At 42.3% G+C, this 20,895-nt stretch overlaps 1 protein-coding gene across 1 annotated transcript in view; it reads right to left on the reverse strand.

Moving 5' to 3' along the window:
- Window positions 1–12,254: 12,254 nt before the first annotated feature.
- ALPK2 (alpha kinase 2) overlaps window positions 12,255–20,895 on the reverse strand; it is a 134,760-nt gene continuing 126,119 nt past the window's right edge. The window contains exon 13 of the mRNA XM_007659803.2: window positions 12,255–13,116. Within this exon, the coding sequence (XP_007657993.2) occupies window positions 12,900–13,116 (217 nt within the window). The 3' untranslated portion in view covers window positions 12,255–12,899. The remainder of the gene's footprint in view (window positions 13,117–20,895) is intronic.

The following is a 20,895-nucleotide window of genomic DNA, read 5'->3' on the forward strand; positions in this document are numbered from 1 at the left end:
TATTCATTCATTCAATAGTATTTCATTCATTCAATAGTATTTATTGAGCGCTTACTATGTGCAGAGCACTGTACTAAGCGCTTGGGGTGAACAAGTCGGCAACAGATAGAGACAGTCCCTGCCGTTTGACGGGCTTACAGTCTAATCATTATTGAGCGCTTACTATGTGCAGAGCACTGTACTAAGCGCTTGGAATGTACAAATCGGTAACAGATAGAGACAGTCCCTGCCCTTTGACCGGCTTACAGTCTAATCGGGGGAGACAGGCAGGCAAGAACAATAGCAATAAATAGAATCAAGGGGATGAACATCTCATTAAAACAATAGCAAATAAATAGAATCAAGGCGATGTACATTTCGTTAACAAAATAAATAGGGTAATGAAAATATATGAAAACATCTGATTGATTGTGTTTGTGTTTATCAACATGGCCTAGAGTCTGTTCTGTGGCTGAATTCAGTAAAATGTGGCTAAAAAATTCCAGTGGAACCCACCAATCCCAGTACCAGTGATTAATTTGAGCTACATTTGATTCCACTCCCAGGTTCCATGGTCAGTTACTGCACCTCTGTCAACTGGAAAGTGCTTTGGCAGTTCAGAAACACAGAGCTAGAACAACACTGAGGAGATATTTTATTTAAATGACATACTATTCGTTGAGCACTTTCTATATGCAGAGCACTGTACTAAGTGTATACACACACATGTGGAAGCAGTATGGCTTAGTGGACAGAGCACCGGCCTGGGAGTCAGAAGGCCATGGGTTCTAGTGCCAGCTCTGCTACTTGTCTGCTCCGTGACCTTGGGCAAGTCACTTAACTTCTCTGTGCCTCAGTTCCTTCTTCTGTAAAATGAGGATTAAGACTGTGAGATTTATGTATATGACAGAGGCTGTGTCCAACCTGACCAACTTGTACCTTCTCCAGTGCTTAGAACAGTGTCTACTACATAGTAAACATTTAACAAATACAATTATTATGTACACATATACACGTGCATATATACATCTATATATACATATATCTGTGTATATATATATATATAATATATATATATGTGTGTGTGTGTGTGGATATATATACACACAGTATATACCTGTTAAAATTTTTACTTGCCTGCAAGGAATTCACTGTTCTTAACCATTTAAACACATTTAACATCCTTTTCTATTCATACCCCATTCTCATGGCTCCATCTTGAATCTCCTTCTTGAATGTTTCTCTGGGTAGGTTTTATTACAAAAAACTGATTTCCTGCTTCTTATTGCAGCCTCTTCCCCATTCAATCTATACTACATACTGCTCCATAGAACATCCTGACTCATGTTTCTCCACTTTTTATAATTCTCCTCTGCCTTCCTTTGTTCCTCTATATCAAGCAAAAACCCATCACAGTCAGCTGTAAAGCTTTCCACCAATACATCCTGCTTTACAAATCTGCCCTCTTCACTACTTTCCAATTCACTTTCTTCATCCCCCCAAGGTTAAATTTTAAAGTGAACCTTGCTTGTGATTCTCCCACCACTGTTCTCTCAGCCAGACTGTTCCCTTCCCTTCCTCCTCAAATCCGAAGGAGCTTCTCAAATCCCACCTCTTCCAAAAAAAAACCCCTTCCTTGATTAATTTCCAGCATCCAAAGGCATATAAACTCATCAGCCATTCCTAGAACTTATATGCCTATTTATATCTATCTTTAGCACCATGTACATATACATTCATTCAATTATACATTCAGTGATCTCTTCAGATTAATTTCTTATTATTTTTATGTCTGTTTGATGTCCCCTCCCAAACCCACCTAAGAGTGTAAGCTCCTTGTGGGCAGGAGAAGTGCCACTTCCGTGTTCTGTGCTTCGCAAGCACCTCCTATGTATGGTTCACTGCACCCAGTGAGTGCCCCATAAGTGATATCACAAATACTAATACAAAATAAGGGTTTTTCCTGCCTCTTGTTTTCATTCTTTCATTTAATCATGTTTATTGAGTGCTTACTGTGTGCAGAGCACTGTCCTAAGCACTTGGAAAGTACAATTTGGCAACAGATAAAGTCCCTACCCAACCACGGGTTCACAGTCTAGAAGGGGGAGACAGACAACAAAACAAAACAAGTAGACAGGCATCAATGCCATCAGAAATGATAAAAAGAATCATAAGTATATATACATCATTAATAAAATAGAGTAATAAATATGTACAAATATACACAAGTGCTGTGGGGAGGGAAAGGGGGTAGAGTTGGGGGGAGTAGGGGCAATGGGGAGAGGAGGAGGAGAAAAAGGGAAAGGGAAGGCTCAGTCTGGGAAAGGCTCCTGGAGGAGGTGAACTCTCAGTAGGACTTTGAAGAGGGGAAGAGAGTTTGGCGGATGTGAGGTGAGGGTGCATTCTAGGTCAAAGATAGGACGTGGGCCAGGGATCAACGGCGGGACTGGCGGGAACCAGGCACAGTGAGGTGGTTAGTGGCAGAGGAGTGGAGTGTGTGGACTGGGCTGTAGGAGGAGAGAAGGGAGATGAGGTAGGAGGGGGCAAGGTGATGGAGAGCTCTGAAGTCAAGATTGAGGAGTTTTTGCTTTATGCGAAGGTTGATGGGCAACCACTGGAGATATTTGAGGAGGGGAGTGACATGCCCAAAGCATTTCTATGGAAAGATAATCCACACAGTGGAGTTAAGTATAGACTGAAATGGGGAGAGACAAGAGGATTGGAAATCAGAAAGGAGGCTGATGCAATAATCCAGTCGGGATATTATGAGATTGCACCAGCAAGGTAGCAGTTTGGATGGAGAGGAAAGGATGGATCTTGGTGATGTTGTGATGGTGAGACCAGCAGGTTTTGGTGGCGGATTGGATGTGTGGGGTGAATGAGAGAACAGAATCAAGGATGACATCGATGTTGCAGGCTTGTGAGACGGGAAGGATGGTAGAGCCTTCCACAGTGACAGGGAAATCAGGGAGAGGACAGGGTTTGGGAGGGAAGATAAGGAGCTCAATCTTGGACATGTTGAGTTTTAGGTGGCGGGCAGACATCCAGGTAAAGACGTCCTGAAGCCAGGAGGAGATATGAGCCTGGAGGGGCGGGGAGAGAACAGGGGAGGAGTTGTACATTTGGTTATCATCGGCATAGAGATGATAGTTGAAGCCATGGGAGGGAAAGAGTTCACCAAGGGAGTGAGTATAGATGGAGAACAGAAGAGGTCCAAGAACTGATCCTTAGGAACCCCAACAGTTAGTGGATGGGAGGGGGAGGAGGAGCCCATGAAGGAGACCGAGAACGAACGGCCAGAGAGATAAGAGGAGAACCAGGAAAGTAGAGTCTGTGAAGCCAAGGTTAGATAAAGTGTTGAGGAGAAGGGGATGATCGACAGTGTCAAAGGCAGCTGAGAGGTCGAGGAGGATTAGGATAGAGTAGAAGCCGTTGGATTTGGCAAGAAGATCACTGGTGACCTTTGAGAGGGAAGTTTCAGTGGAGTGGAGAGGATGGAAGACAGATTGGAGGGCGTCCAAGAGAGAGTTGGAGTTGAGGAATTTGAGGCAATGAGTGTAGATGACTCATTCTGGGAGTTTGGAAAGGAAGGGTATGAGGGAGATAGGGCAATAACTGAAAAGGGCAGTGGGGTCAAGGGAGAGATGGGAAAGTAGAGGATAGGGTTGAGAGCTGGTGGGGGGGGGGGGGATGGAGAAGGAGGAGGGATGACTTTGGGGACCTCAGACCTGATGGTGTTAATTTTCCAAATGAAGTAGGTGGCTAGAGCATTGGGAATGAGGGATGGAGGAGGGGGAGTTAAATGTCCAGAACAGTTGGCAGGGGTGATGGGCATGGGTGTCAATGAGGGAAGAAAAATAGTTTTGCCTGGCCGAAGAGAAGGCAGAGTTAAGGCAGGAAAGGATAAAGTTAAAGTGAACAAGTTTGGCTTGGTGTGTAGACTGTCACCAGCAGTATTCAGCAGCTTGAGCATAAGAGCGAAGGAGGCGGACAGTAGCAGTGATCCAGGGTTGTGGGTTAGCGGTGCGAGAGCGACGCAGGGAAAGGGGAACGAGCAAGTTAAGTAGAGAGGGTAGAGTTGAGAGCAGTAATCTGGTTATCAAGAGTGGGTAGAGAGGATAGGGAGGCAAGGTGGGGTGTGATGTGTTGAGAGAGAAGGATGGGGATGAGAGAGTAGAGGTCTCTGTGGGAGGGTAGTACAGATTTACAGGGGGGAAGAGTGTAAGAAAGGAGGCATGTGAAAAGGTTATGTTGAGAGACAGGGATTTCCAAATTGGTGAAGGTGGAGATAGTGCAGCAGTAAGAGATGATGAGATTGAGGGTGTGACCAAGTTGGTGAGTGGACGAGGTGGGATGGAGCAGGAGGTTGGTGGAGTCAAGGAGTGATAGAAGACAGGCGGCAGAGGAGACACTGGGTACATCCATGTGGATGCTGAAGTGTCCAAGGATCAGAGTGGGCATGGAAAAATTCACACAAGCAGAAGCAAATATTTATTCCAATTTTTGATGCCACATATTTTTAAAAACTTTCTATGTGATTAGTCGAAATGTTAAAAAATGTAAATTGATACTTTTGAGAAAGAACTGTGTGACTTTTGGAACAGTCATACAAATGTTTTGTTTTCATAGCTGCTTGTTTTTCTTTAGTACTTTTTTTTTTCCTAAAGAGAACCCCTATAATTCACTTCTGGTCTTGAGAATAATAAAAGGAGCTCTCTTGAGAAGTCCATCAGTGATTTTAAAAAAATCTAAGTTTTTTGGCTAACCAGCCCAGAACACATGTGTTACTGACTCGACAGCATAAGACAAGACAAGAATGTTTAAATGGGTCCTTACCCATCCTTTTGCAAAACTCATAAATTCATTACTTCACCAGGAATCCCCTACAAATAGGACATGTGTTTGCTCAGATTCTATTTACAGAATAGAATTCCTTATTGTGGAACTAAATGAAGTTGTCCCCAAAGAATATTTATATGATATACTCAGGAGAAGATTTTGTTAATCAAAATGACCAATTATAGTTATTTTTAATCTATCTGCTTTATATATTCTGGCACCTTTCTTTGTTCTTGTAACTGTGTATTTGAACAGTGCTGTCTAATTAGCACTTCAGGAAAGAAAACAAAGGTAACTAGACAATGCTTAATTTGGAGAAGATTATTTGGGCCAAAACATATTTCTCAGGTGTCCAGGTTGACAAAACTGCAGATAGAATCCATGAGTTTACAGACTTGAGTAGTGCCTGTCATTGTTAGACAAAGAAGTCAGAAGCTTGAAAGAGGACCAGACGACATATCCTCCTTTGCCCCACACCTCGTGGAGTTTGGAACATTCTGGGAAGGTGCTGACTACTCTGCCAATAATGAGAAATATCCATACGCTTTGGGAACAGGCCCAAGTGATGGGAAATCAGAGTTGGGAGCTTTATGTTGACTGTGTGGTATTGTCTTCCTGTGTCTCTTGAATGAAGGAAGAGATTTTCCTGCAGTAAGATATTTCCCTCTGTCAAATGACTCCTGGGATTAAAATGGAAAAAGAATTTGATGTAAGAGATGTACAATTTGTAACATGAGGTACTTCATGGAAATTGCCTTGTGAGGAGTAAGGAAATGTTTAAAAAAAAGCTGAATCTGGCAATCTTCCTCTTGTCTATTTCTGATCTGGCATATGCATGCAAACACACAAAATCATATGTATAATTAGAAAAGCAAATATAATTAGAAAATTAATTATTTATGCTCACTGTGATAACAATAGTTCTGTTGAATGAATTCTTACAACATAATTGTTGAGATGGGCAGAGCACTTGCTGAGAGGTACTTGTACAACAAAGAGGAAGTGTTTTATTTAAAACAGCTACCCATCCATCCTGAACTGGATTCATCCAGGAATGAAAACATCACCCAAATTGTCATAGTTTTCACATCTTTTGCACTAAAGATGTGCACTCAGTGGAGGCCCAAGTCAAACTTCAATGAAACGTGCATTTACTTAGCCTTGCAAGTGACTAGACTGTAAACTCTTTGAGGCAAGGAATGTGACTACCAACTCTGTTATGCTTTACTCTCCCAAGTGCTTAGTAAAGTGCTCTACACACAGTAAACACTCCAAAATATGATTGATGATTAGAGACAGAATCATTTCAGGAAGTCATATAGTTCTGTTAAGAGCAGCCTTAATGAGGCCGGCAATGAGAACCATTCTCCCAATATAATAATAACGATGGTATTTGTTAAGCGCTTATTATGTGCCACGCAAATCACAGTTGTCCTAACTAACCATGGCCATTGTATTTTTAGTGAAAGGGCTTTTTAAGTACTTATCTGCACATCATGTTAATTGAACAAAGACTGTAAAATCAATAACATCTTGTCCTACTTTAAAATCAGGCACCGAAGCATATTTACTATGTTGCAGTATCTGCAATGAATATATGGATTTTTTAGCTTTTAAATAATGTCCTTCTCTAATACAGCACTCTGCATTCATGCCCCACTGTTTTCAAAGATCAATGAAGGGATAGCAGTTGGATTTTCAGCAATGTCTCGCTATTGGGCTGATCAGGCAGATGACAAAACATCCAACTTATTCTTACCCTTGTAAACACTAATCATTTCCAGAATGTGAACTGCATCTTGGTTCTACATTGATTAGCTGAATGTCAGACAGCTCATTGCCAATTCCCCCAAGCTGTCTAAAAGTCAGATGCTAAGCTAATTTGGGGAGACTTCAAGGGGGAGAAAAGCTTCTATCTCGGAAGAAAATTAATTGACAATATCATAAATCTGGGCCTGGTTTGATCTCTTAACAGGTGGGGATCAATTGGAAAGGGAGCCTAGAGATAGGGATTGGGAATCAAAGATTTTGTGAGAAACCAAAGGAGAGTATCTTGAGATTTTTCTCCTTGAAATCTCTTCTGAAAATCAACCAGCTGCTACATTTTGAACAAAACAATCTTCCTTTGAAGATGGATATTTAAAATGCCAGGAAACAAGGAAGGGTTTGTACCAGAAGCTCAATGGCTTGATCTATCTGATACTTTACATGAAAATGATGTTGTCAGTGTTACCTGGCTGGGAAGTTCCTGGGGACAGCTGTAACCCACATGGGCCCCAACCTTGTTGCTGGAATGTAATGCTTCTGCTTTCTCTAATAAATATGTGAAATGAATGGAACTCTCCCAGTGCCATGACAGCATGTCAGACACTTGGGTAGGTCATTTGCCCTTTCCTGCCATGAAGCATCCACCAAAAGAATTAGTGAATGCACAATTCATTTATTCAGTCATATTTATTGAGCACTTACTGTGTGCAGAGCTCTGTAATAATTCACAGTCACATTCCCTGCCCACAATAAGCAATCACAATAAACAGTCACCCTCCCTACCCACAATGAGCTTACATGGGTAACTATATGATAATAAAAGCTCACCGGGTAATTTAGGATTTATATTAGCATTCACAGGAAGTGGTAGTGGTAATAGTATTTATTAAGCACTTACTGTGCGCAGAACACTACCCTAATCTCTGAGAGAAAATACGCAGTTGGGAATTAAACATAGTCCGTTTCCTCTGTGGGACTCACAATCTAAGAGTATAAATGGGGAGAAGGGACTGGAGACAGATACAGTCTCAATCCCCATTTTACAAATGAGATAACTGAGACACCAAGAAGTGATGTGACTTGCCCCAGGTCTCATTCATTCATTCATCCAATAGTATTTATTGAGCGCTTACTATGTGCAGAACACTGTACTAAGCGCTTGGAATGAACAAGTTGGCAACAGATAGAGACAATCCCTGCCGTTTGATGGGCTTATAGTCTAAATGGGGGAGACAGGCAGACAAGAACAATGGCAATAAATAGAGTCAAGGGGAAGAACATCTCATAAAAACAATGGCAACTAAATAGAATCAGGGTGATGTACATGTCATTAAACAAAATAAACAAAATAAATAGGGTGGTAAAGATACATACAGTCGAGCGGACAAATACAGTGCTGAGGGGGCGGGATGGGAGGGGGGAGGAGGAGAGGGAAGGGGGGAGAAGAGGGTTTAGCTGCGGAGAGGTGAAGGGGGGGTAGAGGGAGCAGAGGGAAAAAGGGGGGAGCTCAGTCTGGGAAGGCCTCTTGGAGGAGGTGAGTTTTAAGTAGGGATTTGAAGAGGGGAAGAGAATTAGATTGTCTGAGGTAAGGAGGGAGGGCATTCCAGGACCACGGGAGGACGTGGCCCAGGGGTCGACGGCGGGATAGACGAGACCGAGGGACGGTGAGGAGGTGGGCGGCGGAGGAGTGGAGCGTGCAGGGTGGGCGGTGGAAAGAGAGAAGGGAGGAGACGTAGGAAGGGGCAAGGTGATGGAGAGCCTTTAAGCCTAGAGTGAGGAGTTTTTGTTTGGAGCGGAGGTTGATAGGCAACCACTGGAGGTGTTTAAGAAGGGGAGTGACATGCCCAGATCATTTCTGCAGGAAGATGAGCCGGGCAGCGGAGTGAAGAATAGACTGGAGTGGGGCGAGAGAGGAGGAAGGGAGATCAGAGAGAAGGCTAACACAGTAGTCTAGCCGGGATATAACGAGAGCCCGTAGCAGTAAGGTAGCCATCTGGGTGGAGAGGAAAGGGCGGATCTTGGAGATATTGTAAAGGTGAAACCGGCAGGTCTTGGTAACGGATAGGATGTGTGGGGTGAACAAGAGAGACGAGTCAAAGATGACACCAAGATTGCGGGCCCGAGAGACAGAAGGATGGTTGTGCCATCCACGGTGATAGGGAAGTCTGGGAGAGGACCGGGCTTGTGAGGGAAGATGAGGAGCTCAGTCTTGCTCATGTTGAGTTTTAGGTGGCGGGCCGACATCTCACAGCAGACAGTTGGCGGAGCCGAGATTGGAACCCATGACCTTCTGACTCCGAGGTCAGCTCTATCCACGATGCCATGCTGCTTCTCATGCTGCCTTTGTGCTTGCCCTCTTGTTGTGTTTAACATTCTTTGATCTACCATTTCCTTTCTCCCTGCCCCTGGGACCCTTCCAAAGGCCAATTTTATACTTCTGCCCTCCTAAAGCTGTAAATCCTCCTGTCACTGGGTACCCTTTTCCCTCTCTGACACTTCTGGGTCCTATTTTTGTCTCAGGCAGCACTGGAAGAGGATGAGAGGGCTTGAATGGGATGGATGGATGGATGGGTTGAATGGAAGGATGGATCTTAAGGTCTCCCTGTTCGCTGTGGTGTGTTCCTCGTGGGTGGCAGGCCTGGACTGCCACTCTGTCCATTGGTCAAAGGTGATCAGACCCCATCTGTACAAATTCAGGAGCTATCTTTCCCTGGATTACCAAAGAAAATAGATTTGTCCTTGACCCTTTTTTTAACAGAGGAGGTGGGTTGGTGAGGTCAGTAATAGGAGTGTGTGTGTGTGTGTGTGTGTGTGTGTGTGTGTGTGTGTGTGTGTGTGAGTGTGTGTTCCAGTGCTTATATAGCAACAGCAGCAGCAATACTTAATGACCTCAACCAGGATAACTGTAGTTGCGGACCACCTGCTTCATTGCCTTTCTAGCCCCTTGGCTAAAATGTCTAGACATGTTAGGCATGGGGAGGGGGAGCCTTTTAATTTGGCTAATTGGTCTTAATAGAAGTTTGCATATAGAGGAATTCAGTGGATTGAATGCAGAGACATTTCAGCATGGCACATACCCCCTCTCTCCAACCTCTCCCGCCAAGCCCCCAGCCCAATTCCTGAATCCACGGAGAAGGCTTTTCAGGACTGAATCTAAATACATATGGAAATTAATTCCAAAAGTGGAGTTTGGAATTCCTTTGGAAGCCAAACATATTTACCCCTGAAAGCCTCTCTCCTCTCCCTTAGACATAAAACAGGCCACATCGATGCTCACAATTCCTGTTTAGTGAATGACATAGAGAACAAGTCCTAGTTATTAGCAAATTGCTTTTTCCCAGCCAGACTTGCCACACTAACTTGACTAATTATAAGAACAGACCTGGGATACCTTTCCAGGAAAAGGCAAGGGATTAGGTTTCATCCTATGCTTTACAAAAGCCATGGGAAGTATTCCCTCCATGTAACATTGGTTTTGATGTAAGGATACAATACGTGGGGAAGAAAATGCTCTATTACTATGACTACTACACCCAGAATTCCTGGGAAGAATGATAATCAAAAAGTGGAATGGAAAGTAACCCTATCTCCCTCCTCCATAATTCTCTGCTTGAAGCAGCCTTGGCAAACATCAGATATCAATGGTAATTGTGAATCCAATTAAAAGCTTCTATTTACCAATCACTGGACTAAGCATCATGGTAGATACAAGATAATCAGATTGGACAGAGCTTGGACAGAGCTCCTGTCCCACATGGGCTTCACAGTCTAAGTAGGAGAGAGAACAGGTCTTTAATCTTGTGACACAGTGTGGCCTAGTGGATAGAGCATATGCCTGGGAGGTAGATGAACCTGAGTTCTAATCCTGCCTTCGTCACTTGTCTGCAGTGTGAACATGGGCAAGTCACTTAACCTCTTTGTGACTCAGCTACCTCAGCTATAAAATGGGTATTAAGATTGTGAGCCCCATGTGGGATAGGTACTGTGTCCAACCCTATTTGCTTCTATCCACCCCAGCACTTAGAACAATGCCTGGTACATAGTAAGTGTTTAACAAATGTCTTTTTAAAAAAATCCTCATTTTACAGATGAGGAAACTGAAACTCAAAGAATGTAAGTGATTGGCCCAAGGTCCAAAATAGGTAAGTGATAGAGACAGGATTAGAACCCTGATCCCCTGATTCCCAGGCCCAGGTTCTTTCCACTAGGCTGTGCTGTTTAAGTGGAGAATTATTTATGCCTATCCTCAACACTTCTGTAAATACATTCAATCATTTATTTTGACTAATCTATATTAAAAGTTTTGTATGTGTCTCCTCTCCTAGAGTGTGGGCTCCTTGTGGGTAGGAAACATCTAACTGCATAGTTCTCATCTATAGACTTATTTTCCAAGATTCAGTGCAGTGCACTGCACCCAGTGGATATCTGACAAATACTATTCTACTATTACTACTGGACAGAAGTGACCTGCACTGTCACCTCCTCTGCCCACATTTTGTTTTGAGTTGGTTGAGGTTTGTTTGTTGCAGGATGAGAAGAAGCATCTGCTGGATGGAGGGCAGACCTGCTGTGAGTGTCCATCCACTGCTGTACCCCACTGAGGCTCACAAACCACCTCATAGACTCCCCATGTTGTGAAGTCCCAAGGATGTCAATCAATCAATGGTATTTATTCATATGAATGTCTGTCTCCCTCTCTAGACTGTAAATTTGTTATGGGCAGGGAAACTGCTAATTTTGTTGTATGGTACTTTCCCAAGTGCTTAGTATCGTGCTCGCACGTAGTAAGCACTCAATAAATGCCAACGATTGATTGACTGATTGTGCACTTAGTGTATGTTAAGTACTGCACTGAGGTTGAGAAAGTCCAACGTCCCCGTCTGTAGTATTTTTGTTTCATCTGTTTTTCCTGTTCCTCTCTTCCCCATTTTTCAAGCCCCCCATTCTCACACCACTTTTCCCTTTACCTCATTTTCTTTTTACCTCATTTGTCTTTCTCCCTTTTCCCTCTCATTGTAATAATAATGTTGGTATTTTACTTTGTCCTTTTTGTCTCTTTTTCTTCTCTGTACCTTTTCCTTTTCCTCTCCTTATTTCCCCCTTTCCACCCTGTCTAATCTCTGTCCCATCTCTGCCTGTTCACTGTATCCTCCTCTTTCCTCCCCCCCAAACAATTGTATGTAGCCCTAGCTGGTGGAAGCCTGAATCCAGTCTAAATTGGATTTGGGATTATCATCAAGGTCCTTCCTACAGGTTACTCCTTAAAGCTGAATTTAGAAGTGGGACAGGGACTGTGTGTGACTCAACTAACTTGTATCTACCCCAGGGTTTAGAACATGTTTGCCACATAGGAAGTGCTTAACAAATAACATAATAATAAGTGTGTTTTGATCCTCATAAAAACTCAGAAAGGACCAGACCTCCAGATTTAGACTTTGTACGTGGCTGCTGACTATTATGCCAACCAGAAAATATCAGCCCTTCATGATTCGTGGCCTCCAGAGGATAAAAATCTAAGTAAAAATAGGCAAACCTCAAATTTAGGGGATTAGGGCGCTTAAAGAGAAAATTTTCTATAATGTGGGGGCAGTGCTCTTAGAGCATTTGGTTAATGTTTCAAATTCCATGTAACAGGTGGCTCTAATGACCATAATGTGCATACGACTCACTTCTGTTGAAGTAGGACTTTTATTAAACAGTACAGTACAACTATGTGTCTCAACTTCATAACTGTTTAAATAATTATGAAAAAGGTCCTAATTATCTTAACCTGTCTTCAGCATGAAATGCCAGAATTCACCACTAGTGCAAAACTTTAATACAAAGGAAGAGTTCCTATTTCAAGTTTACATAGCAGCTGAGTGCCATAACATCACTGGTGTAAAAATCTAGAAGTTAGGCATGATATGGTAGGAGTCTCCCACTTCACGCCAAGGCCTAGATGACACAACAGTGTGCAAATACACAAATATACAATCACGTGAGTTGTTTTTTAAATATTTATACAGGGACAATGCTCTCTTTGCCCTCTACCATTCAATTTGTTCTCCCTATGACCGAAGTCCCGGGTTCCAATTTCTTCTTACTTTCCAGAATACAGAGAGTCATGTTTTAGAAGCATTTCCAAGTACAAACACCTTATTCTAGTCACATTTAAACACAAAAAGTTCAGACTCTCTCTCTCTCTCCCCACCTTTTGCTCTCCCTCTCTCTCTCTCAATCTCTTTTTCTCTCTTCCTCTCCAGTCCTCCCCCCTCCCACCCCACATTCTCACAAGGCATATTCATTGTTAGCAGACAACTTCAAACAACAGTCTATGTTTTCTTGTCTTCTTGTACCACACCCATAGTTTTCTTAACAGTGGAAGTATTTGGCTGAGCTTTGTTTCTCCCGCTGGTTGGCTTCCTTTGTTTCTGGTGATTGGCTTGAAGTGATTTCAACCCTAACATTTCACAATATTTGTTACACTGATGAAGCGTCTTAAACTGATCGATGAAAGAGATGGAACAGTTGCCTTTAAATCCTTTGTACCTACGGAGGGAATAATGAAAAAGGAACTTCAATATTTTTTTCAATAAAGATGTCCTTTATAGAGTTTGGGGTAGGTAGATATTGGATATATAAAAATAAAGTAAATATAATAATCGTGGTATTTATTAAACATTACATCCCAAGCACCGTTCTTAGCACTAGGATAGATATAAGCATATCAGACATAGTCCTTATCTGATATGGGAATCTGTGTCTATGAACAAAGAACAGTCTTTAAATCCATGTTTTACCGAAGAAGAAACTGTGGCACAGAGAAATTAAGTGAGTTGCCCAAGTTCACACAGCAGGCAAGTGGCAGAGCTGGGATTAGAACCCAGGTCCCCTGACACCAAGGTCCATGCTTTTTCTACTAGGCCATTGTGCTTCTCAAAAGATGCCCTTGTTCCTCTTCTAGGCCATTGTGCTTCTCAAAAGATGCCCTTGTTCCTCTTCTTAATAATAATAATAATAATAATGATAATAATAATGTTAGTATTTGTTAAGCGCTTACTATGTGCAGAGCACTATTCTAAGCTCTGGGGTAGATACAGGGTCATCAGGTTGTCCCACGTGAGGCTCACAATCTTAATCTTCAGATTAGATGAGGTAACTGAGGCACAGAGAAGTTTAGTGACTTGCCCACAGTCACACAGCTGACAAGTGGCAGAGCCAGGATTAGACACTAGCAACTAAATGAATGAGAAGGATATTACTGATGCTGAAAATTACTATAGAAAAGACAAAAGGAATTAAATGAAAGCAAAGGTCCTTTTCATGAGTCAGAAAACAGCCACATTATTTGGATGAACATGGGATTCCTATGCCTTCTGGAAAATAATTGTCATTCCACTTTTCCTTTCACCCAGAAAAGCATTATGTCATTCCTTCCTTGTGAGTACCTGGCTCTAGGTACTCTAAAACATTTCTAGAATGCTTGGAGAAAGTTTCCCCATGCTATTTTCTACTAAGAATTTTTTTAAAAATAAAATGAATTAAGATACATGCAAATCATATTAAAGGGAAGAGGTGGAAAGTGAAGGCTCTCATAATATTATCACTTAGACTGCGAGCCTGTTGTTGGGCAGGGATTGTCTCTATCTGTTGCCGAACTGTACATTCCAAGCACTTATAATATTTATAATTATAAATTTATAAATTATATATAATTTAAATCATTTAAATATAATAAATTTATAAATTATAAATAATAATAATTATTCATTCATTCAATCGTATTTATTGAGAGCTTACTGTGTGCAGAGCACTGTACTAAGCATTTGGAAAGTAAAATTCAGCAATAAAGTGAGACAATCCCTGCCCACAGCGGGCTCATTATTTACTGAGCATGTGCCAAGCTAGGGTTAGGATTAGGGTAAAGATAAAATAAACAATTCATACACAGTCCCTTTTCCATGAGAGACTCGCAGGTTAAGAGGAGAGAAGACAGACACATAGAATATTGAGAATTTTTTTGTTTTATGGAAATTTTTAAGGGCTTACTATATGCCAGTCATTGTAGAAATGCTGGGGTAGATACAAACTAATCAGATTGGGTACAGTGTCTGTCCCACATGGGGCTCACAGTCTTAATCCCCATTTTACAGATGAGGTAACTGAAGCACAGAGAAGTTAAGTGCTCGCCCAAGGTCACACAGCAGACAAGTGGCAGAGTTGCAATTAGACTCACAGGTCCATGCTCTATCCACTAGGCCTCTCTGCTTATGAAAACCATATTGCTACCACGTAGATTAAGTCGACAACCTCAATGTCTAAGTCTCAGAACCACAAATAAAGATGTCATATAGGGCATGTCACTAGAATCAGCACACTTGAGAATCAATAAAAGCATGACCTTTACATCTCTTTTCCTCCTACTACCAAGTTTTCATCAGTCCTTCCACCAGCCTTCTGAACTATCACCACCGGCCCAGAAGGAAAACCACAAAATAAATGAGGCAGAGCCATGCTGTTTCTAACATTGGCAAATCAAACAGTTGAGCTTTGTTTTAATAGCTAATTTTGCCTCCTGTCCACCTGTAAGGCAACCATTAGATAGACTCCAACATCATACTGACCCAAGATCTAACAGGATTAAAAAAGTCTAATTTGAACCAGGTTTTTTTTTTTTACAGTATTTAAGCATTTACATGTGACCATACTAAGCGCTGGGGTAGATACATGGTTGTCAGGTTGGACACAGTCCCTGTCCTACAAGGGGCTCATAGCCTTAATCCCAATTTTACAGATGAGGACTCAGAGGACCTGGGTTCCAATTCCAATTCCGCCACTTGTCTGCTGTGTGACCTTAGGCAAGTCACTTATTATCTGTGTATCAGTTACCTCATCTGTAAAATGGGGATGAAGACTGTGAGCCTTATTTGGGACAGGGACTGTGTATGACCTCAATGTCTTGTATCTACCCCAGCACTTAGTACAGTGCTTAGCACATAGTAAGCGCTTAACAAATACCACAGTTATTATCATGATTACCTTTATCTCTCCCTCGTGGAAAATGCTATATTAATGGAAAGAACACAGGCTTGGGAGTCACAGGGTCCAGGTCCTAATCCCATCTCTGGCACTAATTTACTGTGTGACCTTGAGCAAGTCACTTAAGTTTGCTGTTCCTCAGTTTCCTCATCTGCAATACCTGCTCTCCCTCTGACTTAAACTGTGAGCTGCATGTGGGACCAAGGTTGTGTCCAACTTGATTATGTTTTTGTAATTACTCCAGCATTTAGTATAGTGTTTGGCCCATCATAAATGCTTGAAAAATTCTACCATTTTTGTCATTATTATTATTATTTTCCCAATTTGATAAATGAGCATGTATACTTTTCTCTCTCAGATTCTCCTCAAATTTTGTTCCACTTGAAATATTTCTTGTCTTTTTCAAAATGCATTAAGCAGATACCCCCTTAGGTTCAGGAAGGTGTGATAAACTATAGTGATCCATCAGCTTTCAATCAATCAATGGTATTCATTGCATATTTTATTTTTATTTATTTACTTAATAGTATTTATTGAACATTTACTATGTGCAGAGCATTGTACTAAGCGCTTGGAATGTACAAATCGGTAACAGATAGAGTCCCTGCCCTATATAAATCATCTTTAATGGTATTTATTGAATATTTACTGTAGGCAGAGCACTGTACTAAGCACTTGGGAGAGGACAACAGAGTTTGTAGATACTTTCCCTGTCCACAACTTGCTTAAAGTCTAAAGGGGGAGACAGACAAAATAAATTACAGATATGTACATATGTGCTGGGGGGGAAAGGGTGGGATGAATATCAAGTACTTAAAGGGTACATATCCAAGTGTATAGACCACATAGAGGAGGGGGGAAGGGGAGGTGAGGGATTAGTCAGGAAAGACCTCTTGTAGGAAATGAGATTTTAATAGGGCTTTGAGGTTGGATAGTGGTGTCTGTCAAATAGAAAGGGGGAGAGAGTTCCATAACAGAAGGAAGATATGGGCAAAGGGTAGGTGATGAGGCAGATGAGATTGCAGTACATTAAGTAGCCTGGTGTTCGAAGGGTAAAATGTGCAGTCTGAGCTGAGTTGTAGGAAATTAGTGAGGTGAGGTAGGAGGGTGAGCAAGCTGACTGCTTTGAAGCCAAGAGTAAGGAGTTTAGGTTTGATGTGGAGATGGATGGGCAACCACTGGAGGTTCTTAGGAGTGGGGAGACAGAGACAACATTTTTTATTTTTTATTGATGTAGACAGTAGAGTGAAGTAAGGACTGGAGTGGGGAGAGACAGGAGGCAGAGAGATGAGTTTAGAGGCTGATGCAGTAATCAAGGCGGGCTAAGGAAAGTGCTTGGATCAACAAAGTAACAGTGCGGATAGAAAGAAAAGGATGGATTTTAGTGGTTATACAAGTTAGAACTGACAGGATTTAGTGAGAGAATGGATATATGGGTAAGAATGAGAGATAAGAGTGACGGATAATGAACTTGGGAGACAGAGTGGATAGTTACCCTGTCCTCACATGTCTGTTCTTTTACTCAGCTCTCTGATCTGACTTAACTGACTAGCTCTGTTGGACCAAGTGATACTTCATGTAGTCGTGGGCTCCTGCCATTTTCTCTTTGTCCCCAATCTCTCCCTCCTTTATATCAATCTCTCTAGCCCTTTGAGTGTTGTTGAGGTAGGACTGAAAGATCTTTACTCCGCCTTGCAATTTAAGTACCCAAAATGTACCAGCCTACATAATCCTCTAGACTGTGGCTCACTGTGGGGAGAGACTGTGTCTTTTTGTTGTTGTATTGAGCTCTCCCAAGAGCTTACTACAGTGCTTTGCACAGAGTAAGTGCTCAGAAAATATGACTGAATGAATGAATAATGCTTTTAAAAATCCTGTCCTTTTCTTTCCACCAAAGATGTGAAGGAAGTGAAATGAAATGAGCATTTTTTCCCTGAAAAAGCTGGAAGAATATAAAGGGAAGTTGATAGAAAAGCAGCATGTTCTCGTGGAGAGAGCACGGGCCTGGGAATCAGAAGGACCTTGGTTCTAATCCCGGCTCTGTCATTTGTTTGCCGTGTGACCTTGGGCAAGTCACTTCACTGCTCTGTGCCTCAGTTACCTAGTCTATAAAATGGGGATTAACACTGTGAGCCCCAAGTGGGACATGGACTGTGTCCAACCTGATTAGCTTATATCTAGCCCAACGCTTAGTATAAGCCTGGCACAAAGAAAGGGCTTAACAAATACAATTTTAAAAAAAGAACAAGCACAAAAGAGAGGGAGTTAGAGTTAGGATGACATTTAAAGTCCTAAAACATTTGAAGAAGGATGCTTTCTTGATGCTTGAACTTTCCCGTTTGATGGGGGAGGATAACTTGGAGTCTGCTCTTGGGCCAGATAAGAGTGGAAAATAATTTGTATTTCGTTTCTGCCCTCACTGTATGTAGCAGCACATACAGTGCTTTCCCAGACAGCCAACATCCTCCCTCCTCATATCCAACAGACAACTACTCTCTGCCTCTTCAAAGTCTTATTGAAGGTACATCTCCTCCAAGAGGCCTTCCCTGATGAAGCCCCTCATTTCCTCTTCTCCCACTCCCTTCTGCCTCACCCTGACTTGCTCCCTTTATTCTTCCCCCCTTCCAGCCCCACAACACTTATGTACATATCTGTGATTTATTTATTTAGTTGTATTAATTTCTGTCTCCCCCTCTAGACTTTTAACTCATTGTGGGCAGGGAATGTGTCTGCTTATTGCTATAAGTGTATTCTCCCAAGTGTTTAGTACAGTGCTCTGCACAGAGTAAGTTCTCAATACATATGACTGTTATGAGTGAATTGTTACATTATACTCTCCCAAGTGCTTAATACAGTGCTTTGAACAAGTAAGCATTCAGTAGGATTGAATGAATGAATGAAAGTAAGATACTTGGCCCATTTTCTCTGTCTGAAAACCTCTCCATTTGAATCTCATCTCCTTCTTTAAACTGAGCATCTTCTTACCCCAGGCTCCCTGCCCTTAATTCAGCAAGGAAGGGTTTTACCAAAATCGTCAAATGGCGCCCCCAGATCTGTCAAGAAATGCAGAAAGGCAAGGGATGACAGGTGGTGGGTGATCTGCTAGTTCTGGGAGAATCACCACCACAGTCAGCCAAATCTTGCCAAGTAAGACCCCATCCTGTCCAATTCCACCTCATCTTCACCCACATACCTACCCACATTATTACTCCTCCCACAGTTCTTTTCACTGCAGATCTCAAAGCTCCTTTACCTTCCAAATCATCAGCTCGCAGCCTAGAGTCATTGAGACATCAGAAAAGCAGCACGGCCCAGGGAATAAATCACGGGCCTGGGAGTTGTAAGGACCTGCATTCTAATCCCGGCTCCACCACTTGGCTGCTGTGTGACCTGGCAAAGTCACTTCACTTCTCTGTGACTCAGTTACCTAATCTGTAAAATGGGGCTAAGACTGAGAGCCCCATGTGGGACACGGACTGTGTCCACCCTGATTTGCTTTTATCCACCCCAGTGCTAACTACAGTGTCTGGCACAAAGTATGTGCTTAAAAAAAACCTTATAAATAATCAGAGGCCCTGAAAGATCAGGTAACTTGCCCTGTATCCTTGAGGAACACTGCTAGGAACAGACCCCATGTTTCCTGGCTTCTCCTTCTATCTTCATCTTGAACACCTAGTCCAGGCTGCCTCCATGGAAACGGATCCTGGAGCTTTATTTCTCCACAGACGTCTGGACATGAGAGAGCAGAATACTAAAAATACTCTCATTTCTCACCAAATATGCATCAAGCCCTCAAACCTGAATAATTAAACCTGCAGGCTCATTTCAGTCCCTGATGAATGGGGAAGTTTTGGATATCATGGCATACTTCTACAGGATATTTATTTAGCTGACACAGTAGCACAAAGCAGCAATAGAATGGTAGCACCTCGATGACGAAAGGATACAGACAAAACTCTGCTACAGAGTCAGAGATAAATGGTCCACTGTTCATATGGACCCTCAGACCTAGAGCACTTACTATGTATCCACAATTTATTTTAATATCTGTTTCTCCCTCTGGACTAAGAAAGTGTCTACTAATACTAATTGGGCTACTTGCTAAGTGCTTACTATGCACCAAGCACTGTATCAAGCACTGGGGTAGGTGAAGCAGCGTGGCTCAGTGGAAAGAGCTCGGGCTTGGGAATCAGAGGTCATGGGTTCGAATGCCAGCGCCATCACTTGTCAGCTGTGTGACTGTGGGCAAGTCACTTCACTTCTCTGTGCCTCAGTTAACTCATCTGAAAATGGGGATTAACTGTGAGCCTCACGTGGGACAACCTGATTACCCTTTGTCTACCCCAGCGCTTAGAACAGTGCTCTGCACAAAGTAAGTGCTTAACAAATACCAATATTATTATTATAAGATCATCAGGTCCCACAGGGGGCTCACAGTCTAAGTAGGAGGGAGAACAGGTATTGAATATCTTAGAGGAGAAGCAGCATTGGTCTGAGGCAAAGAACATGGACTGAGAGTGAGAGGACCTGATTTATAATCCTGCGTCCACTACTCATATGCTGTGTGGCTTTAGACAAGTCACTTAGCTTTTCTGTGCCTCAGTTCCCTCATCCGTAAAATGGGGATTAAGACTGTGATTCCAACATGAGCCAACTGTGTCCAACCTGGTTAACTCATATCTACCTAGCGCTTAGTATGGTGCCTGGCCCCTTGTAAGAGCTTGATAAATATCACTAAAAAAATTTCCATTTCACAGATGAGGAAACTGAAATGCAGAGAAGTTAAATGACTTCTCCAAGATCACAAAGCAGGAAAGTAGCGGAGCCAGGATTAGAACCCAGGTCCTCTGATTCCCAGGCATGTGTTCTTTCCACTGTGCCATGCTAATGGGTTCTAATCCCGGCTCCACCACTTGTCTGCTCTGTGATCTTGGTCAAGCCACTTAACTTCTCTGTACTTGTTACCTCATCTGTAAAATGGGGATTAAGACTGTGAACTCCATGTGGGACAAATAGATTATCTGTATCTACCCCAGCACTTGGAACACTGCTTTGCACATAGTAAGAGTTTAACAAATACTATACTTGTTATTATTATTATACTCTACCACTGCTTGGCACTGAGCAGCAGATAACTTCAGGAGTGGTGCAGAAATAAAACTCAGCATCTGTTTATATTCTTGCCTATCAGCTGCCTCCCCTCTTCTAGACTGCAAGCCTGTTGTTGGGTAGGGATTGTTTCCATTTGTTGCCAAATTGTACTTTCCAAGTGCTTAGTACAGTGCTCTA

The sequence above is a fragment of the Ornithorhynchus anatinus genome, chromosome 3, assembly GCF_004115215.2.
Source record: "Ornithorhynchus anatinus isolate Pmale09 chromosome 3, mOrnAna1.pri.v4, whole genome shotgun sequence".
Lineage (NCBI taxonomy): Eukaryota > Metazoa > Chordata > Mammalia > Monotremata > Ornithorhynchidae > Ornithorhynchus > Ornithorhynchus anatinus.